This window comes from Phalacrocorax carbo, chromosome 22, assembly GCF_963921805.1.
Source record: "Phalacrocorax carbo chromosome 22, bPhaCar2.1, whole genome shotgun sequence".
NCBI lineage: Eukaryota > Metazoa > Chordata > Aves > Suliformes > Phalacrocoracidae > Phalacrocorax > Phalacrocorax carbo.
Genome location: NC_087534.1, coordinates 2,281,313 through 2,299,616, shown reverse-complemented (window position 1 = coordinate 2,299,616; position 18,304 = coordinate 2,281,313). Strand labels below are relative to the sequence as shown.

The following is an 18,304-nucleotide window of genomic DNA, read 5'->3' as shown; positions in this document are numbered from 1 at the left end:
GGTGAGTCTTTTCTACCACATGGGACATCACGAGACTGGGGCACTTATTCCACACTGTGGTCCCTTGTGCCATCGGCAGAAGCTGAAGGCATATAATTATCTTTTCTGGAAAAGAGGACACTGGATCTGATGGACCAGAGGTATAAAATCCTATAAGCCTAAATAACTGCAAGGTATTGTCCTCTTAAAAAAAAAATCAAATGGGACGGAGAAGCGTGCCCGTTCCTGTGAGCTTGCGTTCCTCCTGCTCAGCACTTTGCAGGATTCATCACACGGTGTCTCTTCACATCCCACTGAGTTAAGTCACTGGTGCTGGTCACGCACGTCTCGCACAGCAGCGTGACCACGTTACTGTCATGGCCTTTGGGAGCTCCCACGGCGCAGACCAAGCCCGTCGTCCCACAACACTCGCTGCCAGCTGAGTCGCCGTGGACCGAGGGGACCCTGCTGCCCCTCCGGAGCTGCTGCTGAAGCACCAACCAGGGCCAGCCGTGGCGCGAGCTCTGCACAAGGGCTACAGGACCTCGCGCTTGACGTGACCTTAAACACCCATGTAAGTCTGGGCCTAAACCTTCAGTGCTGATCTGAAGGACGCCAGATGAAAGTCGATTGATCTCAACTGGATCCTAACTAATTATTGCTTTGAACAAGAGGCTCCTTTCCGCCCCAAAGCTACATAATTTCCTGCCAGGACTTCTATCCGTCTTTCTACTGTTTTTTAGGTCTCTCTCTTTCCCATGAATCTTTTACTTTCAGTCGTCAGTAAATCAAAGCCTTTTATTATTGTTATTAGAGAAACATCTGTTGTAACAAGAACAGAGCTCATAAAAATAACCCCCGTCATTCATTTCACAAAACGTTAGAAAACAAACCGAGTTCCATGCTCGGTGATTACTGCACTGGCACTTCCTCCTAAGCAAGCTCTTCCGTGCAGACACCACCTTCCAGAGCTACGTAAAATCATGGCCATAGCTGAGAAGCCGAGGGTTAGAACTGAAGTCCGACAGACCTTCAGCTCTCAGCAACAAATGCCTCTGCCTATAGGGTGGCAAAAGGCCTCCCAAGGTCAGCACCGTATGCCTTCGCTATGGGTTATCTGACTAGGACCTCACGGACGGAGCTGATCTCCTCTTTCCCGAGAGGCTGCAAACACAAGGGGATGATTCTCCCTCCGGGGTGCACGTACAGACCAGTAGGAAAGAATTTACCTTCGCATCTGAGCACTGCGTTGTTCCAGACCACATTTCCTTCCTTCAGGATGCAGGTGATGGTTTCTGAGCCGTGGGTCCTAATGAAGCCCTCATCGCAAAGGAAGGACACGGAGCTGCCGAGCTGGAGGCTGTCGCCAAATCGCTTTCCGTTCACAGGCATGCCAGGGTCAGGGCATTCGTTATGCCTAAACGCTAACAGGGAGAGGTGCGAGAAGAGTGAGCAGCTTGTCTCCCCCACCCACCTCTCTCCGATTCAAAAACAAGTACGCTGCACCACTAACTTAAGAATTAAACAATAGTTTCACGCCTTTCCTACGGTGACAAGAGCGCTTGATCTTGCCCCTGGGCAGCAGACCTTCCTCACGGGGAAGGCCAAACAGCACGGACTTGAATTTGGCCCACTCTCATCCCAGCAAAGCTACTGCGTTCTGCACAGACGGATCGGCCTGCGGCAGAAATCACGTCACCACCTCTTCCCTACACTGCTAAGGCACCCAAGTGCGTGTTCTCACAGTTCCAGTTTTCATCTAGGTGAAGCGGCTTGCATTTTTCTGTTCCCTGTCTCTACTGCAAGTGTTCATTTGCAACCCAAGAAAGGAAGGCTGAGATTAAACCCATTTGCATCCAAGAGGTGCTGAGATACAGGGGCCGGAAAAGAACCTGCAGAACCAAACTGCCGCCTTCGCAGTATTTCAGGTATAAAAATGTACAAATGCTCAAAATAGAGAAAGATTTTTTAAAAACTCTAAAAATACCAGAGTGCTCACATCTGTATAGAGAGGATGTAAGTTAACTGTTAATGAGAAAAAAAGAAAGCTTTAAGGCCCTGTGGTTAAAAGTCAGGGTCCTCTCAGCGTGTTCTGGGACTGACTGCCATGTAGTCCCCGACCGCGTTTGTCATCATGACTAGGATAAAACGAAGGACACGCAGCCATTACCTTTCTAGGTGTTGCAAAGCTGCATGTGGAACTGCACAGACACGTAGCTCTGTTTAAAGGCCTGCCCTTTTCCAGCAGCTAAAAACTAGGCCAACCAACCAAACAGAAAGTAAGTCTATAGCCCTAATTCCCCATTAAGTGCATAATTATGTACTATATCTTCATGTGCCGGGACGTGGTCTTCAGGGATGAGCAGCATATGAAAGATTAAAGCCTCCAGATTAATTACACACACATGCTTTTAGTATCTTTAATGCACTTGACCACATTCAGATGAGTTCTGGATTTCCTACAGAGCATCATTACTCTCGTAATATCTTGTTATATGCACTGCTACAGGGGAAAACACAGGCCGAACCTGTCCCTTGTGCTCTTCTATCCGTCCCTTGTAGCAATATGTTGTCTCCCCTCTCATATCTAACCTGAGGGAAAGGATGGTAAGGTGTCTGAGGAGGACTCAGGAGCTCCCTTTCGGTAGTTCAAGCAGCCAGAACAGTACTCACGGGTACTTAAGTGTCATTTACAACAATAAAAAATTCAGCTTAAGAACGTCTCCAGCACAGGGGGCAGCCACGTCTCCCGACACGGGCATGTAACGTACCGGAGGGGCCTACTGGAGGGCACCACCGGCGTTTCTGGATGAGCTGCCTCCCTCCTTGCAGGATCTAGGACTCAATCCCGGGCATGTGATACTACCATACACAAGCTACTTCATCCGACGAGCCTTCAGCCTGCTCTAGAGTGGCAAATGATTTCTTAAGACCTCTGATTTTTTTTTTTTTAAATAGAGGATTTGCAATCATAGCTAGAAAGGCTATTAATTTAGCTGTGCCACTAAAGGCTATTATAACAAAGTCATTTATCAGTTCTGCTGAATAGGTTTAATAACGCTCTTTAGAAAATTATAGGACAATATGAGGATAAAATTACCATAGCATTCATTTGAGATTTGAAGACTGGACTTACACGAAGCCAAACATATCTGTGGAAAAGTCAATGCTTTATATTATAAGACATCGCTACACGTTCTCCTTTATCTTCAGCCTTGCATGCTTTTAGGTGTCAGCAAATGATGCTAATATTGACTGACGAACGTGACCATCGGAGATCTAATAGGTCCTCCTGATCTGCATCAAGCTGTCCACAAAGTGCCGCCTCACCTCGGCGCGCGGGACGGAGGCACAGAGAGGGAGCCCAAAGCCCACCTCCCACAGCGGCTGCGGGGAGGACAGAAACCCTGGCTGCTCCACCCAGGGCCGAGCTGTTTCCTTCACCACTGGGCAACACCTAAACTTCACGGCCAGAAAGAACTTGCGCCATCAGCCCTAAGCTTGAAACCAATCCCCGCTTATCCAACTGCAAACGTGCAGTAATCCCCAATCTTCAGACTTGCTCTGGATTTGCAACAGTTTTAGTGAGATCAAGCTCTTGCCCGGGAGTCCCCAGCAAGAATTTAGAGCTTGAAATGAAAACCAGAAGGAAGGATCGGGCACTTACTGGTGAAGGTTATGTTGAAGCCTCTCTTCTCCATGGAGTGGTCGGTCTGGAACTCCAGCCTGGCTACGTGACCGCTGCTGGTCAGAGAAGAGGGGATCTGGTTTCCTGAGAAGGTCCCCAGCACCGGGGATTCAGCAGTCCCACCATCCTTCACGGCTAGGAAATCAAACTGAGGCTCCACATCAAAATCATTGAAAGCCAAGTGAATTCGGCTCTCGGGTTTAGCTATAATTAACCAAACACAGTGCAAGCTGCTTCCGTATTCTTCAGGGTAATTTGGTGACAGCACAATCCCAGATGGGGTGGTGAAGTTGAAAAAGCAGGAAACTGCAATAAGAAATCACCGTCAATCATGCAGAACGGTGCTCCTACAAGCTGCTCTGTCATGTTTCCCCCTCCCCCTTGTCCCTTGAGCTGGGCGATTCCTGCAAATTCCCAACTGCTTTGCTTCTCAGAGATGATTAAAGAAAGGAAGGGCTCAGTGCTCCATTCACTGCTAGATGTCAGTGATTTATTTGCACGGAGAAGCAGCTACTTCAAAGCAGTCTCCAAGTCCCGATTTTGGTTGATTTTCAATTTTCCAGCCTAGCACAGCACTGCCCCTTTTTTCAACAGCGCGCTTCCTCGCATTCATGGAGCCTCTGTGCCATGCACAGCCGAGCACGGGTTTCTTTTACTGCGGGAAGAAAATGTCATGCAGCCAGGTGGGGATTTGGTATTTCGCAGGTGAATTCTCCTGCATATCCCTGAGAGGAAGCCTACACCCGGATTAAATGTGTGACTACAGCTAGCACAAAATAAAGTGGGCATTAAACGAGTTAGACTTTGTAGCAACGTCTTCTGTTGTGGCCAGGACTCAGCCCAGCTGGCAGAACCCGAGGTACGGAATCAACTCAGCTGTCAGCCCCTGCAGACCGCCAGGCTCTCTACTCTGAAGTGCTGGGCAAACCGCAGATGTGCTCCTGAGCGCGGCGCAGGCGTTTCAGGATTTGCTTAAAAATCTGCACTTTTAGCTTACCTTTCTGTTTGCTCAATGCAATTTTCACCCATGCCCCTCAACAGATGTACCTGCGCCTGGGCAGTCCCACTGCATTGAGACAAGCTCCTCGCACCCAGGCCATCCCCATCCTGTATTAAATATTTGTACGATACAGAAATAAATCGTCAGCTCCTCTGAGAAGGAGCTGTAAGTCAATTTGCCTTCGTCTATCTCCTCGGGCAGGTGTTTACTCCTGTGCCAAATGAGCACTGAAAAATGGGAGGCTGCTGTTTGGTTTTGGTAGTGACTTTGCTGCGCTTGGGCAAGAAACAGCCCAAGAACCTTCCCAAAGCTGCCCCCGAGCGCCAGGGGCTTGGGACAACTCACAGCAAGCACCGAGCAGGCTGCAATCCGCAGCGTCGGGGCAGCTCCACTTCCCGTTACAAATAAATCACTGACTTCTGCTGGGCTACCGCGTTACCAAAAAAAGGCATCAAACTAGACCCACGTTCCCATGAAAATAATTAAAATCAGTCATAAAATGAAGTTGAGGGGAAGAGTGCACGTGAAAAAAATCTTTAGCTTGCAAGGGTTTTCAATATATACTGTATTTCATCTGACAAGGTCCATTAATTTAAAAAAGCAAGGCTGCCTTTTAACTGGTACCTACCCAATGTTTTTGGTGTTTTACATATGCATGCTTTACTCAGCTTTTTCCCCACCACCACCCTCGGTAAAATCCATTACTTGGAACGTACATCTCACTAATTCCTAGCAAAGTGGCATAGCACAGAGGATGAGGCTGGTTTTGGTTTGGCATTTATACGATTATTTGGTTCAAAGCTCACCCTCCCTCTGTTATTTTCCCTTTGTCTTCCTTCAATGCTTAATGGTTTCAGATCAAATAAGATGGACGTTACCATGACGTTATCGAGGCTAAGAGCTACACAATCTATTTCCTGCTCCCAGCAACAAAGAGAACAGATTAAAGAGAAAACAAACTGCAAAATATCCTCAGGATTTTGGCTCTTTACTAGATGCCGAAATATCAAGGGATGCTGACAAATAATTCCGTCAGCATCAGCTCGGTATAATCTGCCTAGGAATAGTCACTGAAAATAACCACATTCACACACAGAGAAGCTTCTTAGCGGTAGGAGCCCCTCACAGGAGCTGGGTGTCTCCTATAGATTTCTAAACTCAAAGTGGTAAATTAAGATTCACACCGGAGCTCCAGTACCGCACCGCCAGCAAGAGAGGTCGGGCTGCTAGCGCAGCTACTACAGCTCGGCGCTGCTGCCTCATTTCAGGAAATAACAACAACAAAGAACGTGCTGACGAAAGAAGGAAGAGCAGAGTGAGGGGAAAATGTAACGTTAACCTTTGCCAGATAAAACAAAACGACAGATTAAAAAATAACAGATAAAAACCCCCCAAAAGTCTCCACTGCAGGGAAGTAAATGACACTTTCCATTTTCCACAAAACGAGAGCGCAGCAGACGGCCGAGTTGCAGGCTGCAGGACGACGGCCACTGTCTCGCGCCTCCACGTCCCAGGCCCACGGCAGGGCACCACCGTCCAGGCTCTCCTCGGTGCCGCGGGGAGCTCGGCTTTGCCTCCCCCGGGGTCCCCGTCCCTGCCGGCAGGTCGGGCCACGTCCAGCCCAGGATGCCACAACTGCTCCAGAAGGTTGATTCAGATGACAACGGTGTCTGCAATGTGAGGAGTTTCTTTATCTTTTTAAGCAGAAGAGGTTTTTCTTCGGCGTGAGAGGGGGGTTTTGGCGTGGGGCTGCACTGGACACAGCTGGCTCCGGGATCCACGTCAGCCTCTGCTTTCCCAGAAGCGCTTTGCCGGACACGCGGGTAAAGCAGTCGCTGTTTAACAACATGCCACAGAGAGAAACGCGCTATCAGAACGAAGACGATGGTCCCCAAGAAAGGTGGAAGACAGCCAAGCGCTGCCTGCCTCATGCTGTTTTGTGCATCTGAGAGAGTCGGGAACAAAGTGCCCCCGAGGAGCGAGCAGTCACTCGGAACACAACAGACAGACAGACAGACAGACAGGGGTCAGCCCTGCTGCCCGCAGCCTGTCCGTCAGGATCGCCGAGTTAGGAACACCTGCGACTGAGGCACCGAGCTACGGGGCTGAAGTTAGCATTTATAACAGTTGTTCTTAAATGTTAGCAAAGGCCCTTTCATTATGTGCGTAGCTTCTAATTTATAAGCCTATGCTGACCTTGATCAGTAATAATAATTATTGACAAAGTACTGCAGAAGCAATAAGAAAAATCCCTTTATTAAATACAGCAGAATAAATCACAGCAGAACTCAGCGGAAACAGAGTACCTACAAAGAGCACAAGATATTTATTCAAGCCATCACAAACATTACCAAGGCTCTGCGTTCATGTAAAGCAGGAGAGCAGTGAAGAAAACGGCTCATTGCTTCTCGTCCTAGAAAGTCGCGCGGGACACATGGCTGTGGCAGGCGGGCGCTGCCCCGCGCTCCCCGTGTGAGATGCTCGTGGCTGAGCTGAACACGGAGGCGCCCGACAGCTACCCACCAGCACAGCCGCTTGCTTCGGCGCTTCCAGCCAGGAGCAATTCCTGCGTGTGTCTGGGCAGCCTAAGCACAATTTGCTTCTCTTTTCTTCTGCCTTCTAAAGATCCTGCCTTCTCACAGGCCGTCCCGCCTCTCCTGCGAGGCATGCCTGCTGGCCCCAGACACGCCATCTCTACCCGTCCTGCACGTGAGAGTCCAGGGCTGATCCCGGGGAGAGAGCACACCTGCAATGCACGGGAATGGGAAAGGCACCAGGTTCAGGGGCTGAAAACCAAGCAGGGAGTCACTGTAATAATTTCAGTCTCCATGGAAACAAAAAAAATTCCTGCCTTCTCTCTTAGCTTTTAGATACCACTCCCAGAGACTCCGACCACTTGGGAGAGAGCTCGAAGACAGTAACGGATTTTCTGCCTTACCTTTCCTCTTTAAGAAATCCCTCCTCTAGGCATAGTTTGCTGATGGACTGGAAAAATAGGACCTCAGCAGGAGCCTGGTTAATAACTGGCATGCCTCGCTCGGGAAAGCATACGTCCCAAATAGCTAACAGTGCTGGAAGCTCAGGGCACTGCTCAAGCTGCGAAGCAAAGTGCTTTACATTTTGTATTTTCCTCTTTCTGTATTTGCTCTTTCAGTAAACAAATCTGCATCACAATACATTTTCCTTCTTAAAACCCTGAGGCACCAACAGGGCAAGTGGGAGGTGAGGGAAAGGAGTCTACAGCAAATATTAACCGGGAGAACTTTTTTGTATTTCAGAGCAACAAATTCTTCAGCTTACCCTGATGGAGTAGCTGTCACTGCCAGCATGTGGCTAACGGGGGGTGGGAGAGCAGGTATCTTAAGAATAATGAAAAAGAGGCAGGGTTTGAGTACCAGATCTTGAGGAAAATATCATCAGTGAACTTAAAATAGACTCTCTAGGGGCCTCTGTGCACACAGGGGAGTGCTGCGATACCAGAATGGGTTTCATTTCTGCCCACTCAAAACGGGAATAGTGACTGGGTTACCGGGAATACGAGAAGTTTCTTAAACTTACTGGAAGACGCCAATCCCCACTAGGGCAGCGTTGGGCTGCTTCTCTGCCAGGGTTTCTGCAGCCATCTGTTATTCAGGAGATGCTCCAAGGGTTCTGCACAAAGCCATGATCCTTCCCTGTGTGTCCCTGTTTAATTTAAGGGACTCGGTCGCTCCCTGCAGTCTCTCTTGGGAATCGGTGGCGGTGTCCACGTGACGACAGCGGTTTCATTGTCACTTTTTGGCAAAAGCCCCAGAGCAGTCTAGCGGCCTTGTTATGTACCTTTCCCGTTCCGCTCCTTCGTGGTTTAGCAGAGCATCCTTCCTCTGCTGCAGCGCTCGGAGCCGTCTGCCAACTGCTGCGACACATTCGTCTCCTGCAGGCTGGAAGCTGCAACAGGCTGGGGCTTGACTTGACTCTCCGCACGGTCCCACGGTTGCGGCACACCGAGTGCACGAAGGACAACCACTGTCACACCAGAAAGGGCAAGGCACCCCCGAAGCGTGTAACTGCAGCTGGGGTGACGGCAGCTGCACGCTGGCGACTAAGTGCAGCAGAGGGTGTGTGGGCAGCTTCAGCCACATGCGAAGATCTGCCCGTGGGGAGCAACAGAGTGAGCCTCGGAGGTAAACCTGCACACACCGACTCCACCTGCAAACTGGGAATGTCCCATTGGCGCTTTCTCAAACACCAACCCCACATGTAAAGCGTTAAAGTAAAATAAGGCAGGCATAATGGAGCTTCTCTGCAGACCAGATTGAAGATGCAACGTAACACACACCGCGTTCCCATTTTCTGGGTACCGAGATGGGGAAGGGGACGCAGATGACCTTCCTCGCCTGATAAAGCCAGTAAGTGTCATTTCAGAGTCAGGCTCATGTAAAGAGGAGCAACCCATCATGCTGAGCAATTGCTGTCAGGAATACGGACAGATGCCTTGGCACAGGACAGCTCATTTATAGCAGCATGAAACCTTATCAGGGTAAGAGTTCAACTGATTCAATCAGTAAAACGAGCAGCGCAGAGACAACCCAATAAACTGCATCCTCCTGATCAGCACTGAGAGCGCAGCTGGGAGCATCTCCGGCGAGCTGCGTGCGCGGTGATGTGGCCTGACACCACTGTGAAGTCCTCCACGCCAGCTCTTCCCACCTGCAGGCTCTCTCTGCAGGAGGAGCGTCCCTGCTGAGGACGTGAGAGCTGGCCACATCTGCTGCATCACCACCAGAACCTCCTCTCGCAGCCTCCAGCCTTATCGCTGCAACCTGCTTGCTGAACCAGGCTGACCGCACGAGTACCCCGAGCCCCTCACAATTTGTTAGGAGCCAGGAGAACACACGGAGCAGCAGCAGCTCACAGCAGGGAAACTGTCCTGGCTCTACAACTGCCAGACCGACCTCACTGAGGAAGGAACACCACGGAGAAAACAGGCTGCGGTTTGACCCAGGTGGACGTCAGCTTTCCTTAGGGACGCCAAGGGAAACTGCAACTCAGCTGACAAGTGGCATGCTGGAAATGCGCAGCTTGTTTCAGTCAACTCTCACGGAAGAGCAGAAGGGACTGGTTAAGCAGCAGCCTTTTAAAGTCACAGAAAGGAAAATGGAAAATTTTCCTATGGATTACACCAAAAAAAGAAAGCCTGGGGAGTGTGTGAGGGACAATTAGAACACAATTAATTGTAATTACGAAGGTGCTTAAGTGCGTTCCTGCCCAGCACTTAAGCATGTATGTCTACCTAAGCAAACATTTAAATCTCAGTGCTTTCATAAACTAGGGCTGCAATGCAGAACAAGGGCTCTGAGGGAAAGTGCTCTGCTTAATTTTAAGAACGGAATGGTCTTACATGGCTGCAACCATGAAACAAGGTTGTTAACAAAAGCTACAAATCCCCCATGTATATAAAGATCATGGTAATCCTGCCTTGGTTTAATTTGCTGCCCTTACTGCCAGAGCAAGACTGGACCGCGGCGGCTCAGGGGAACAGGCTGCAGATAAGGAGCATTTCACCACCGATTTGCTGCTCTGAACCCAACTCAGATCAAGGGCAAGCAGAAGGTCCTGAAGGACACGCGTCTGTTGCACGAAGCAGACACCATCAAAGCCCTGGAAGTGGCCTCAGCAGGCAACGAGCCCGTTTCCTGGCAAGCTTTCAGCTGCGCAAGCGGAGGATGACACCGGCTGCTTTGCAGAGGTCAGAGTGGACCCATTTTGGTAGGTGAAGGTTAGCTGCCTGCTTCCTCTCCCAACTTGTCTGGCAGAGATAATTAGAACGTGTCTCTGCCATTACATCAGGGAAATCATATCAGTGTGCTTCATAAAAGCATCAATCAAAACAACACAAAAAAACCCCACCCAAACCCCACACGGCAAAACAGCTTGGAAATAAAAATTAATAGAATCCCTACGCTTCTTCCAAAATCCACTAAAAGCAACTGCATCTACAAGCAGATAAACGAGTCCAATGTTAGCTAGAAAAAGACCCAAGCTGTTTACAGCAGGAGGGAGAAACATTTTGCGAGTTAGCATAAACTGCCCCAGTGCTGCAAAAAGTAAGAGGAATTAAGAGTAAAAGAAATAACATGAAGAGCAAACCACAAACCAGGTTTCACTGGAGGAATGAGAGCCTACGCTGCAGCTCAGAAATCTGAAAAACTCCCTTATAATGAAAAAAGTATCCATTCCTTTAACAGAAAACTTTCTGGAATTTCTGATTAAAGAATTATTGGACAATAAAGGATCATTCTGATCATCTTATCTGTCCTCCTTAATACAGGCTATGGAACAATTCCTGCTCCCTACAGATCTTCAGAAAGGAGTATCCCATCTCCGTTTATAAATGTTTGGGTACGGAGAACCCACCACTGCCTTCAGTAGGCTGCTCCGAGGGTTAACCACTCTGTTAAAAAGCTATTCCTTTTAAAAAGGTGAACTGTACTTTTATCACTGCTAACTTAAGAGACACACGCTTCTCCAAATAACTCCTCGTAGGGAAGGCTCCATACGTTGCTGTGAATAGTGGGGGAGGGGGGAGGAAAAATGACCAATTGACAATTTAGTTTAGAGGTAAATTAAAAACTTGTCAAGTGATATGAAATGACACGGTTCCGTTCAGCGCGTTGCTGGGAAAACGCCTCCTGCACTCTGCACTTCCAGCTGCCAGCCCCGCACGGCTGTGCCAGGCAGTGCACGCAAGGGTCGGCCGCTCCGCTCACAACGAAGATTTGTGGTCTTTGCAAAGAGGAGCTGAGATAGTTCAGCGGGTATAATAGGCCGATACAGGATTAAGAAAGAAAAGAAATGAAGGAGTAATTACCACCAAGGACAAGAGAGATTTTACACTGCTCTTAAGGAAAATTAGATGTTTAGAAGACTGGAAAAACGCACAAAATCATAACACCTGAAGAGGACAACTGTGTCAGTGCCGTGCACCTGCGTGGAAGGACGGCTGCGCCCACCTCCTGAGAGCGCGAACGCGAAGACAGCTCTCACCAGTGCAAAGGATTTTGGTGCTGCTCAGTTTGGTCTGAGAGGGTCAACGCACCGGCCGTAACAAGACAGGAGGGATCTCCAGCGCCAGCGGGCACAGCTGCGCCTTCCCGGCCTTCCTGCAGGTCACAGCCGGTCGGTGGCGAGAAGCGGGCTGCGGCTGAGGTTTGCAAGTGAACAAGAAGGGAAAAAAGCATAACAACTGCTCCAAAGCCAGAGAAGAAAACACACAGTTTAACAAGTCCAGCTGAAAATGCTTTGGAAAATGCCTTCTCCTCTGTTTAGAGGAATATTATGCATGACTAGCTCTAAGCAGGTCTATAATACAAAGAGAGTTTATGATAACACAAGAAAAAAAGAAAGTAACTGGAAACTATTGAAGATCCTAAAGCAAGACCAGAGCAAGACCCCTGTAACGCGTATCAGATCAAGGGACGTAAGGTGTCTGGAGGCGTCCAGAAGTACTCAGGAACTGCACAACTCAAACGACAGCCCCTCCATTTAAACACACACACATGTGCACATATTTAGCCCCAGCCTCTGTGGAGCTGCAGTCAAGGGACGCCAAGCAAAACCCCCTCACTTCAGAGGCAGAAGCCTCCACCCTCGGTGCTTCGCAACCAGGACGCACAAACCGCCTTATTTACCTTTAGCCCACGTGACGGGTCCACAAAAGTTGAAGTTTGCAAGTCCGAGATCAATGAACTAAACTTGTATCAGAAAATAAGTTGTTTTCAGAAACGACTCTCCCAGAGCAACCGGCAGAGGAGAGTTAAAACAAGGCAAAACGTTGCCTTTGTGTTCAGCGAGATGGTTACAAAGGACCTACGTGGCCAGGGCTGTTTATGCCATAATCCATCATGTAAAATGACGGCACCGCTTGGCACGACTCAAGCCTCCAGCTAAAGGTGCAGGACTGAAGACTCAGGAGTTGTGGGTCACAGGCCGACGGGGCAGGGCTGCGGGCAGGGGGAGGAGGAGGAGGGAAGGGAAGGGCAGCTGCTGGAGGGGAATAGCAAAGAACCTTGTAAGACTTACTGCACTGCTGCAGAAACCCTCGAGAGCGCTATCCCCCTGCAAAGGGGATGTTAGCTCTCCCTTTCCTTAGCAAGGACATATAAACCTTGTGAAACAAATTTTGGTCATAGAAAACGTTTTGTAGCAGGGCCTTCCACTGCAACAGTTCTCATAAAACGCAGATAATGAACTTCTCCTTACTATACATGAGTACGTTTAAACAGTAATTCCAGCCGTGTATTTGAAAGTTACGGCACTACGGAAACGCCCCGCTCCCCGACGACGTCTACCCAGGCTTTCATCGTCATTCTCACTGCAGGAACCGAACAACTCACCGGCTTCCCGTTATAGCTGTAATTATGGGCTGGCTCCCCATTCATAAGCTTAATAACCTCCTCAGCCACAGGTAACTGTAGAGTTGAGTTTGAATATTATATCCCTTATGAGTTCCTACCATCAGAGCCCAATCTTCACCTCAGCAGCACAGCGGTTTTCCTGAGGTAACAGTTACCCACGTGACGACATCTAAGCCCTGTCCTTCAAGGAAACGGAACACAGCTCTGTACGAAAGCAGTGGCTCGGGAGATCCTGGGTTATGAGAACTGCCTTTGCTTGACAGACACCACGGTTCTGTAACCTTGAAAATGCAATCGTCAGAGCGAACAACAGTAACTATGAAGTTGATCTGAGCGCTGCGAGGTGCTGCAGAACAGGGAGAACAGAGGTCTTCAGCATCCAGTCATCGCTGCTACCCAGACACCCCCCTCGCACTGAAGCAGACACCAAGCTCGGAGCACAGACGGACGGATGACTGTGCTACCCCCATCCAGCTACGGCACTACAGGTTCCCAGGCTCCAGTGCAGCTGTTTCAAGTATCTCAGACCAGCAGAGATAACGTGAACATACGCAGCAAGGCCAGGGATACCTCGCCTGTAAGGGGTTTGCAGAAGACATGCGCTAAGAAGCACTGCGGTTCCCCAAGCACCTTATGTGCTCACCCCAGACAGTTACGGGATGGAACAACAAAGAGGATGAGGATGGAAGGTCTGTTATCATGAAGGCACAGTCAGGAATTAAGAACCTGTTGCAATAAGCAGGTGCATTGCTTAAAACGTTTGTGTTGCTTTGTCATCGAAGCCCCAGGAAATGAGTTCTCCACAATAAATTCTGTCTGCTCATAAATCGTTTGCTCAGGACAGCAGGATGCACCATAGTGTGCTGCTTAATCTCCTCCTGCATTTGTCATGCACTTTCGCTCAGAATCCGAAGCACTGAATTGTTTGCACATTCCAACTAGCAGCACATAAATCAGGTTACCTTATTTTCCCACCTCATGCCCAATGCATTTAATGGTCTCCCAGCACTTACAGAGCTGTTACTAATCCCACTACAGATTTCATGCCAGGTTACACATTTTGTCATGTAACCTCTTCTGATTCATGCACACTAATATGATGCTGTCTAGAATAAAGGCAGGGGAGTAACGGTATAGAGAGGGCTATGAAATACTTTTTCCACTACCTACATGTTGCCTTGTTGATTCATACATATCCAAAGCTGGAGGGCCACAGAGAACAGAATACAATGGAATTATTTTAACTGATTCACGCCTGTGCTATGCACATGCATCACGGACTGCTGACTGGGGCTTGATTTGATGCCCCTGTTCAGTATCTATCTACAACAAAATAATCCTACTTTACTGGAAAGCCCCCTTTCTATACTACTGTGATCCAGTCCTCTGACACCGGGCACAAACTACGGGTTTAGTCTCACTGCAAACTGTGAGCAAGAACCGCAACCAAACCATCAGCTGTTCAAATTCACCCAAACTTCTGGGAAATGAAAAAAAACCACCCATAAAAAACACTTCTGACGCTAAACACAGAAAGGCTCTAACACTTCCCACATCAAAAATAAGCAGGGAAACTCCATTTTCCCCATCAGCATTTTTAGCTGATTTGCTTACAGAGAACACCAAGAAGGGAGCCAGGCATCTGCGAAAGGCAAAAAGAGTAATCGCTTCCTTTCCCCAGACAGGCATTCTCAAAAGATCAGAGTTCAAATTCGTGTTTGAAAAGGAAGGCGCTTACGTGGAACCAGTTTCCCACATTCTCCCATAAATTGCCAGTGTAGGGACGCCAAGGCCCCGCTCCTCCCACAGCTCCCGAAGAACCCAGCTTCAGCTCTGAAGCACCAGGGTTTGCCCCCGCCGTGTGACCTCTTTGGTCGGGATCCCGCCCCGGCACACCACAAACGGGCACTTTGTACGGGAGCACCCGGCACCAGCGTATCGCGCTCTCTGCAGAGTGAACGCACACTTCTAAATGTTAACATTTCTGTTTCTCTCTATCCATTTCCCCCACACCTTTGTCCTCTGTCTGTTGCTCAGCTGAATTTTCCTCGCCTATTTCCTTGCCAGGTTCAGTCTCACTCCCCTACACCACAGCACCTGCTCAAAGGCACAGACTTGAACACATCTGAATAAGTGGAAATGAAACAAAAAGCAGCATTTGCTTGTCACCAACCGGGGGAAACACAGATGCTTTTGTGAGTTTTGGTAAAGTGCAAATACAGTGTTGTATCTGAGTGAAGGTTCAGTCAATATAATAAAGCAGATTGCCCAGTACGTCTTCAGTGTAAAACCCAATGGGGACTGTGCACGTAACTCCCTTTTACATCTGAAAATTTTATCCTTAGTCACTACAGAGAGCATAATATCCTACTTCTGCTGAGAACTCATGCAACAAATTAAAAATTGAGGTCCAGCAGCAGGGAGCCTGAATGCTGTCAGATAACGAAGGAAAATCAAGTGGTGAAAAATAGAATCAAGTTTTAAATTTTTTTGTGTGTGCGTGTGTGCCTGTGTGCCCAGGCCTCCTGCCTCGGACACCACAGTCCTACGTTCTCTCCAGAAGGGATCTGAACCACGATGCCGGGAGGGCAGCGGGGTAGAGCAGAGAGAGCACACGGTCCCAGCCCAAGCCCAAACGTCCCTCTGGACGCGGGTCCCTGCTGCACCCCCTTCCTCTGCTGAGAGAGGAGCCAAACCAAACTCTCCCCACAGCTTCAGGCGAGCGCAGCTGCAGCTCGGGGCCATCTCTGCCACCGCGAGAACGCGCCCTATGCCGGGTACCACGCACAGGGCACAAACATGCTGTTCAGGTGACCGCCTCACCACACAACGAAGGTATTTTAGAGCCGTCTCCTCACTGACTTACAAACACAAACTGGTTTCTGAGCAGACCACTGGCTACTCTTTTGGCAGGTAATTGTTTTCTGTCCCTTCAACTCAAAGGCGGGCTGGCATTCAAACTTCAAACTGTCCCCGTGGCGAAACGTGGATCCTTCTCTCCTGCCGTAGGCCGGGATCCCGGGGTCACCGCAGCTCCCTTGGTCAATCTCTGAAAGAAAGAAAACAGGAGTTGCACGGGGGGGGGAAGGCGCTGCCGCCGAGCTGGCGCGGTGCCCCCCGTACGCCCGCGCTGCTGCCGGCAGAGACGCCGCGTCCCCTCCCACGCAGCGGGGCCAGCAGCGGCGCGGAACGCAGCCGGGATCCGTCTTCAACACACGCGTTTTACCGCTGTCGCCGACAGGCCCTCCTAACAACTTCTAACTGATCCCTCATCCTTAAATTAATGACAACTAAGTGAAAAATACAGCGACACCCAAGGAGATCCTAAGCGGCATCTGCTTCGAGGGCTTCTTCTGAAGCCGACAGACCGCGCGTCACCAAAGGCGACCTTCAAGCGCTCTTTGGCAAAGATAGGGTTGGGGAGCGTTTGCTGGACTGCGGCGTCCGCTGCCTCTCCCTCCCTCCCTCCCCCCGTTTCCATCTCTCCGTGTGGTCCCGAAGCCGACAGCTGACACCTTACTGCATGGAAACACACAGTTAATCTCTTGCTGCGCGTTTGTTTTGACTTCAAGTAAATCAGGGACACAATTTTCTGTTATCTCCTGCTCCGTACAATTTCATCTCAAAAGGGCCCCCTGCTCGGTATCGCTATTAGCTACAAAACTTCACTCCTTTACAGCCTCCTTAGCGCTCCTGCATTATTTATCTGCTTCACATTCATCTCGTCTTCCACCTTCTCTAGTTTTTATCCCCATCATCTACGATCAGCCTCGCTGCCTTTTCTCCCCGTTTTCAATTTCTTACACCAAATTGGAAACTTCTCTTATGACATTTTCTTTACAGAGGAAAATCGCATAATCCAGGATTTGCATGACTCCATCTAATATTCCAATTTGGTTTGAATAACAACAAGCACCTCATTATTATTCTGACTTCAGGCAGCTTGGATGCGGGGGTATTTTGAATAGGAGTCACAACGAGGCACCTAGCTTCTGCTACTGCCGTGTGCATCTTGAACTAAGAAGTCACTGCCAGGTAATGAAGCATCCCAACAATAACTTAACATAAATTAATATTAAAGTTTTCAAGAAATAGGTTTCTCTTTTTTTTGCCTGTCAGTGAAGAGAGTTTGCCAGGATTTATGTGTCTTCCTGTAGACTTTGAAAATCCTAATGTATAAGATCAGTACTTGCATATAAGGGAGAAGAAATAGAAGTTTGGATATTGAAGTAGCACGGAGCTATACGTTACTCTTCAAAATTATTTTTAAAAAATGCAGGATACCAATAGTGCAAATCCCAGAAAGAAAATTCAGCTTTAACACTCCAGAAATAGTAACGAGAGCACGTGTATTTTAAACTTGTATCATTGTGACTTGACAGAGACACAGGAAACCGATAACGCTTTCTGCTACAAGACAAAAGCCTTTAAAAATTAATTTTTCTTATTGCTTTCTGCCTCACACCTCGCAGTCTTGAAATACGGCACTAGCAAATAACACCGATGACAAGCTGTCGCGCGGGGTGCCTTCCACCCAGCGCCTCCAGCCCCTGCTGCCGCTGAAGCCTGCGACGTGGGTGCCCTGGGAAGGAGCTGCTGAGCGTCCCGGCGCCGCCCCGGCTGCTGACACTTGCTCAGAGCGAGCCGGACGCCAACACGCGCCACTCCGGCCAGCTCTTAGAACAACGCACGCAGCGTTGAGGGCCGGGCCGAGCAACGCATCGTCTCCCAGCCCGCTTCGTACCCCAGCACTGCCAGGGCCACGGGGGGCAGAAGTGCCGGCGCATCCCAGGCTGCTCCTCCACGTTCAGAGGCTCTTCCACTGGGAAGCAACAAAACTCCCTAACACACAGACACGGAGCGTATTCCTGCCCACGCCTGACTCCGGAGGGGGAGCCCTGCCCTCCTAAAGCCCATGGGAGTTTCGCCTTTATGTTCAGCAAGGCTAAGATTTCATCGCTGACCTGGAGATCTTCCCCGTGCACGCATCCCTGGCTCTGAAGGGATGGCGGCCACGGGAGCCCTGCCGGGGGCCGCGCACAGGCACGGGAAGGAGCTCCGGCTGCGGCAGAAGCCAAAGGGAGCTACAAGCACTCAGCATATTCATTGCTTTTGTGAAATGAGGACACGCTCGGGCTGCCAGATACTCAGAAAAAATGCAGCCAAGCAAAGGAAAATAACTCCCTTCTGAGCCTCTGCTGAGAAAGAATGAAGGTAACGCAGATGCTGTCAAGGCACTGA

The 18,304-nt window shown here is 49.4% G+C and overlaps 1 protein-coding gene across 1 annotated transcript in view; it reads right to left on the bottom strand.

Annotated features, from left to right (window-relative positions):
• CSMD2 (CUB and Sushi multiple domains 2) overlaps window positions 1-18,304 on the bottom strand; it is a 358,465-nt gene that overhangs the window by 117,123 nt on the left and 223,038 nt on the right. Inside the window, exons 14-16 of the mRNA XM_064471428.1 lie at window positions 15,930-16,112; window positions 3,647-3,973; window positions 1,209-1,403 (exon numbers count right to left, since the gene is read on the bottom strand). Of these exons, the coding sequence (XP_064327498.1) occupies window positions 1,209-1,403; window positions 3,647-3,973; window positions 15,930-16,112 (705 nt within the window). The remainder of the gene's footprint in view (window positions 1-1,208; window positions 1,404-3,646; window positions 3,974-15,929; window positions 16,113-18,304) is intronic.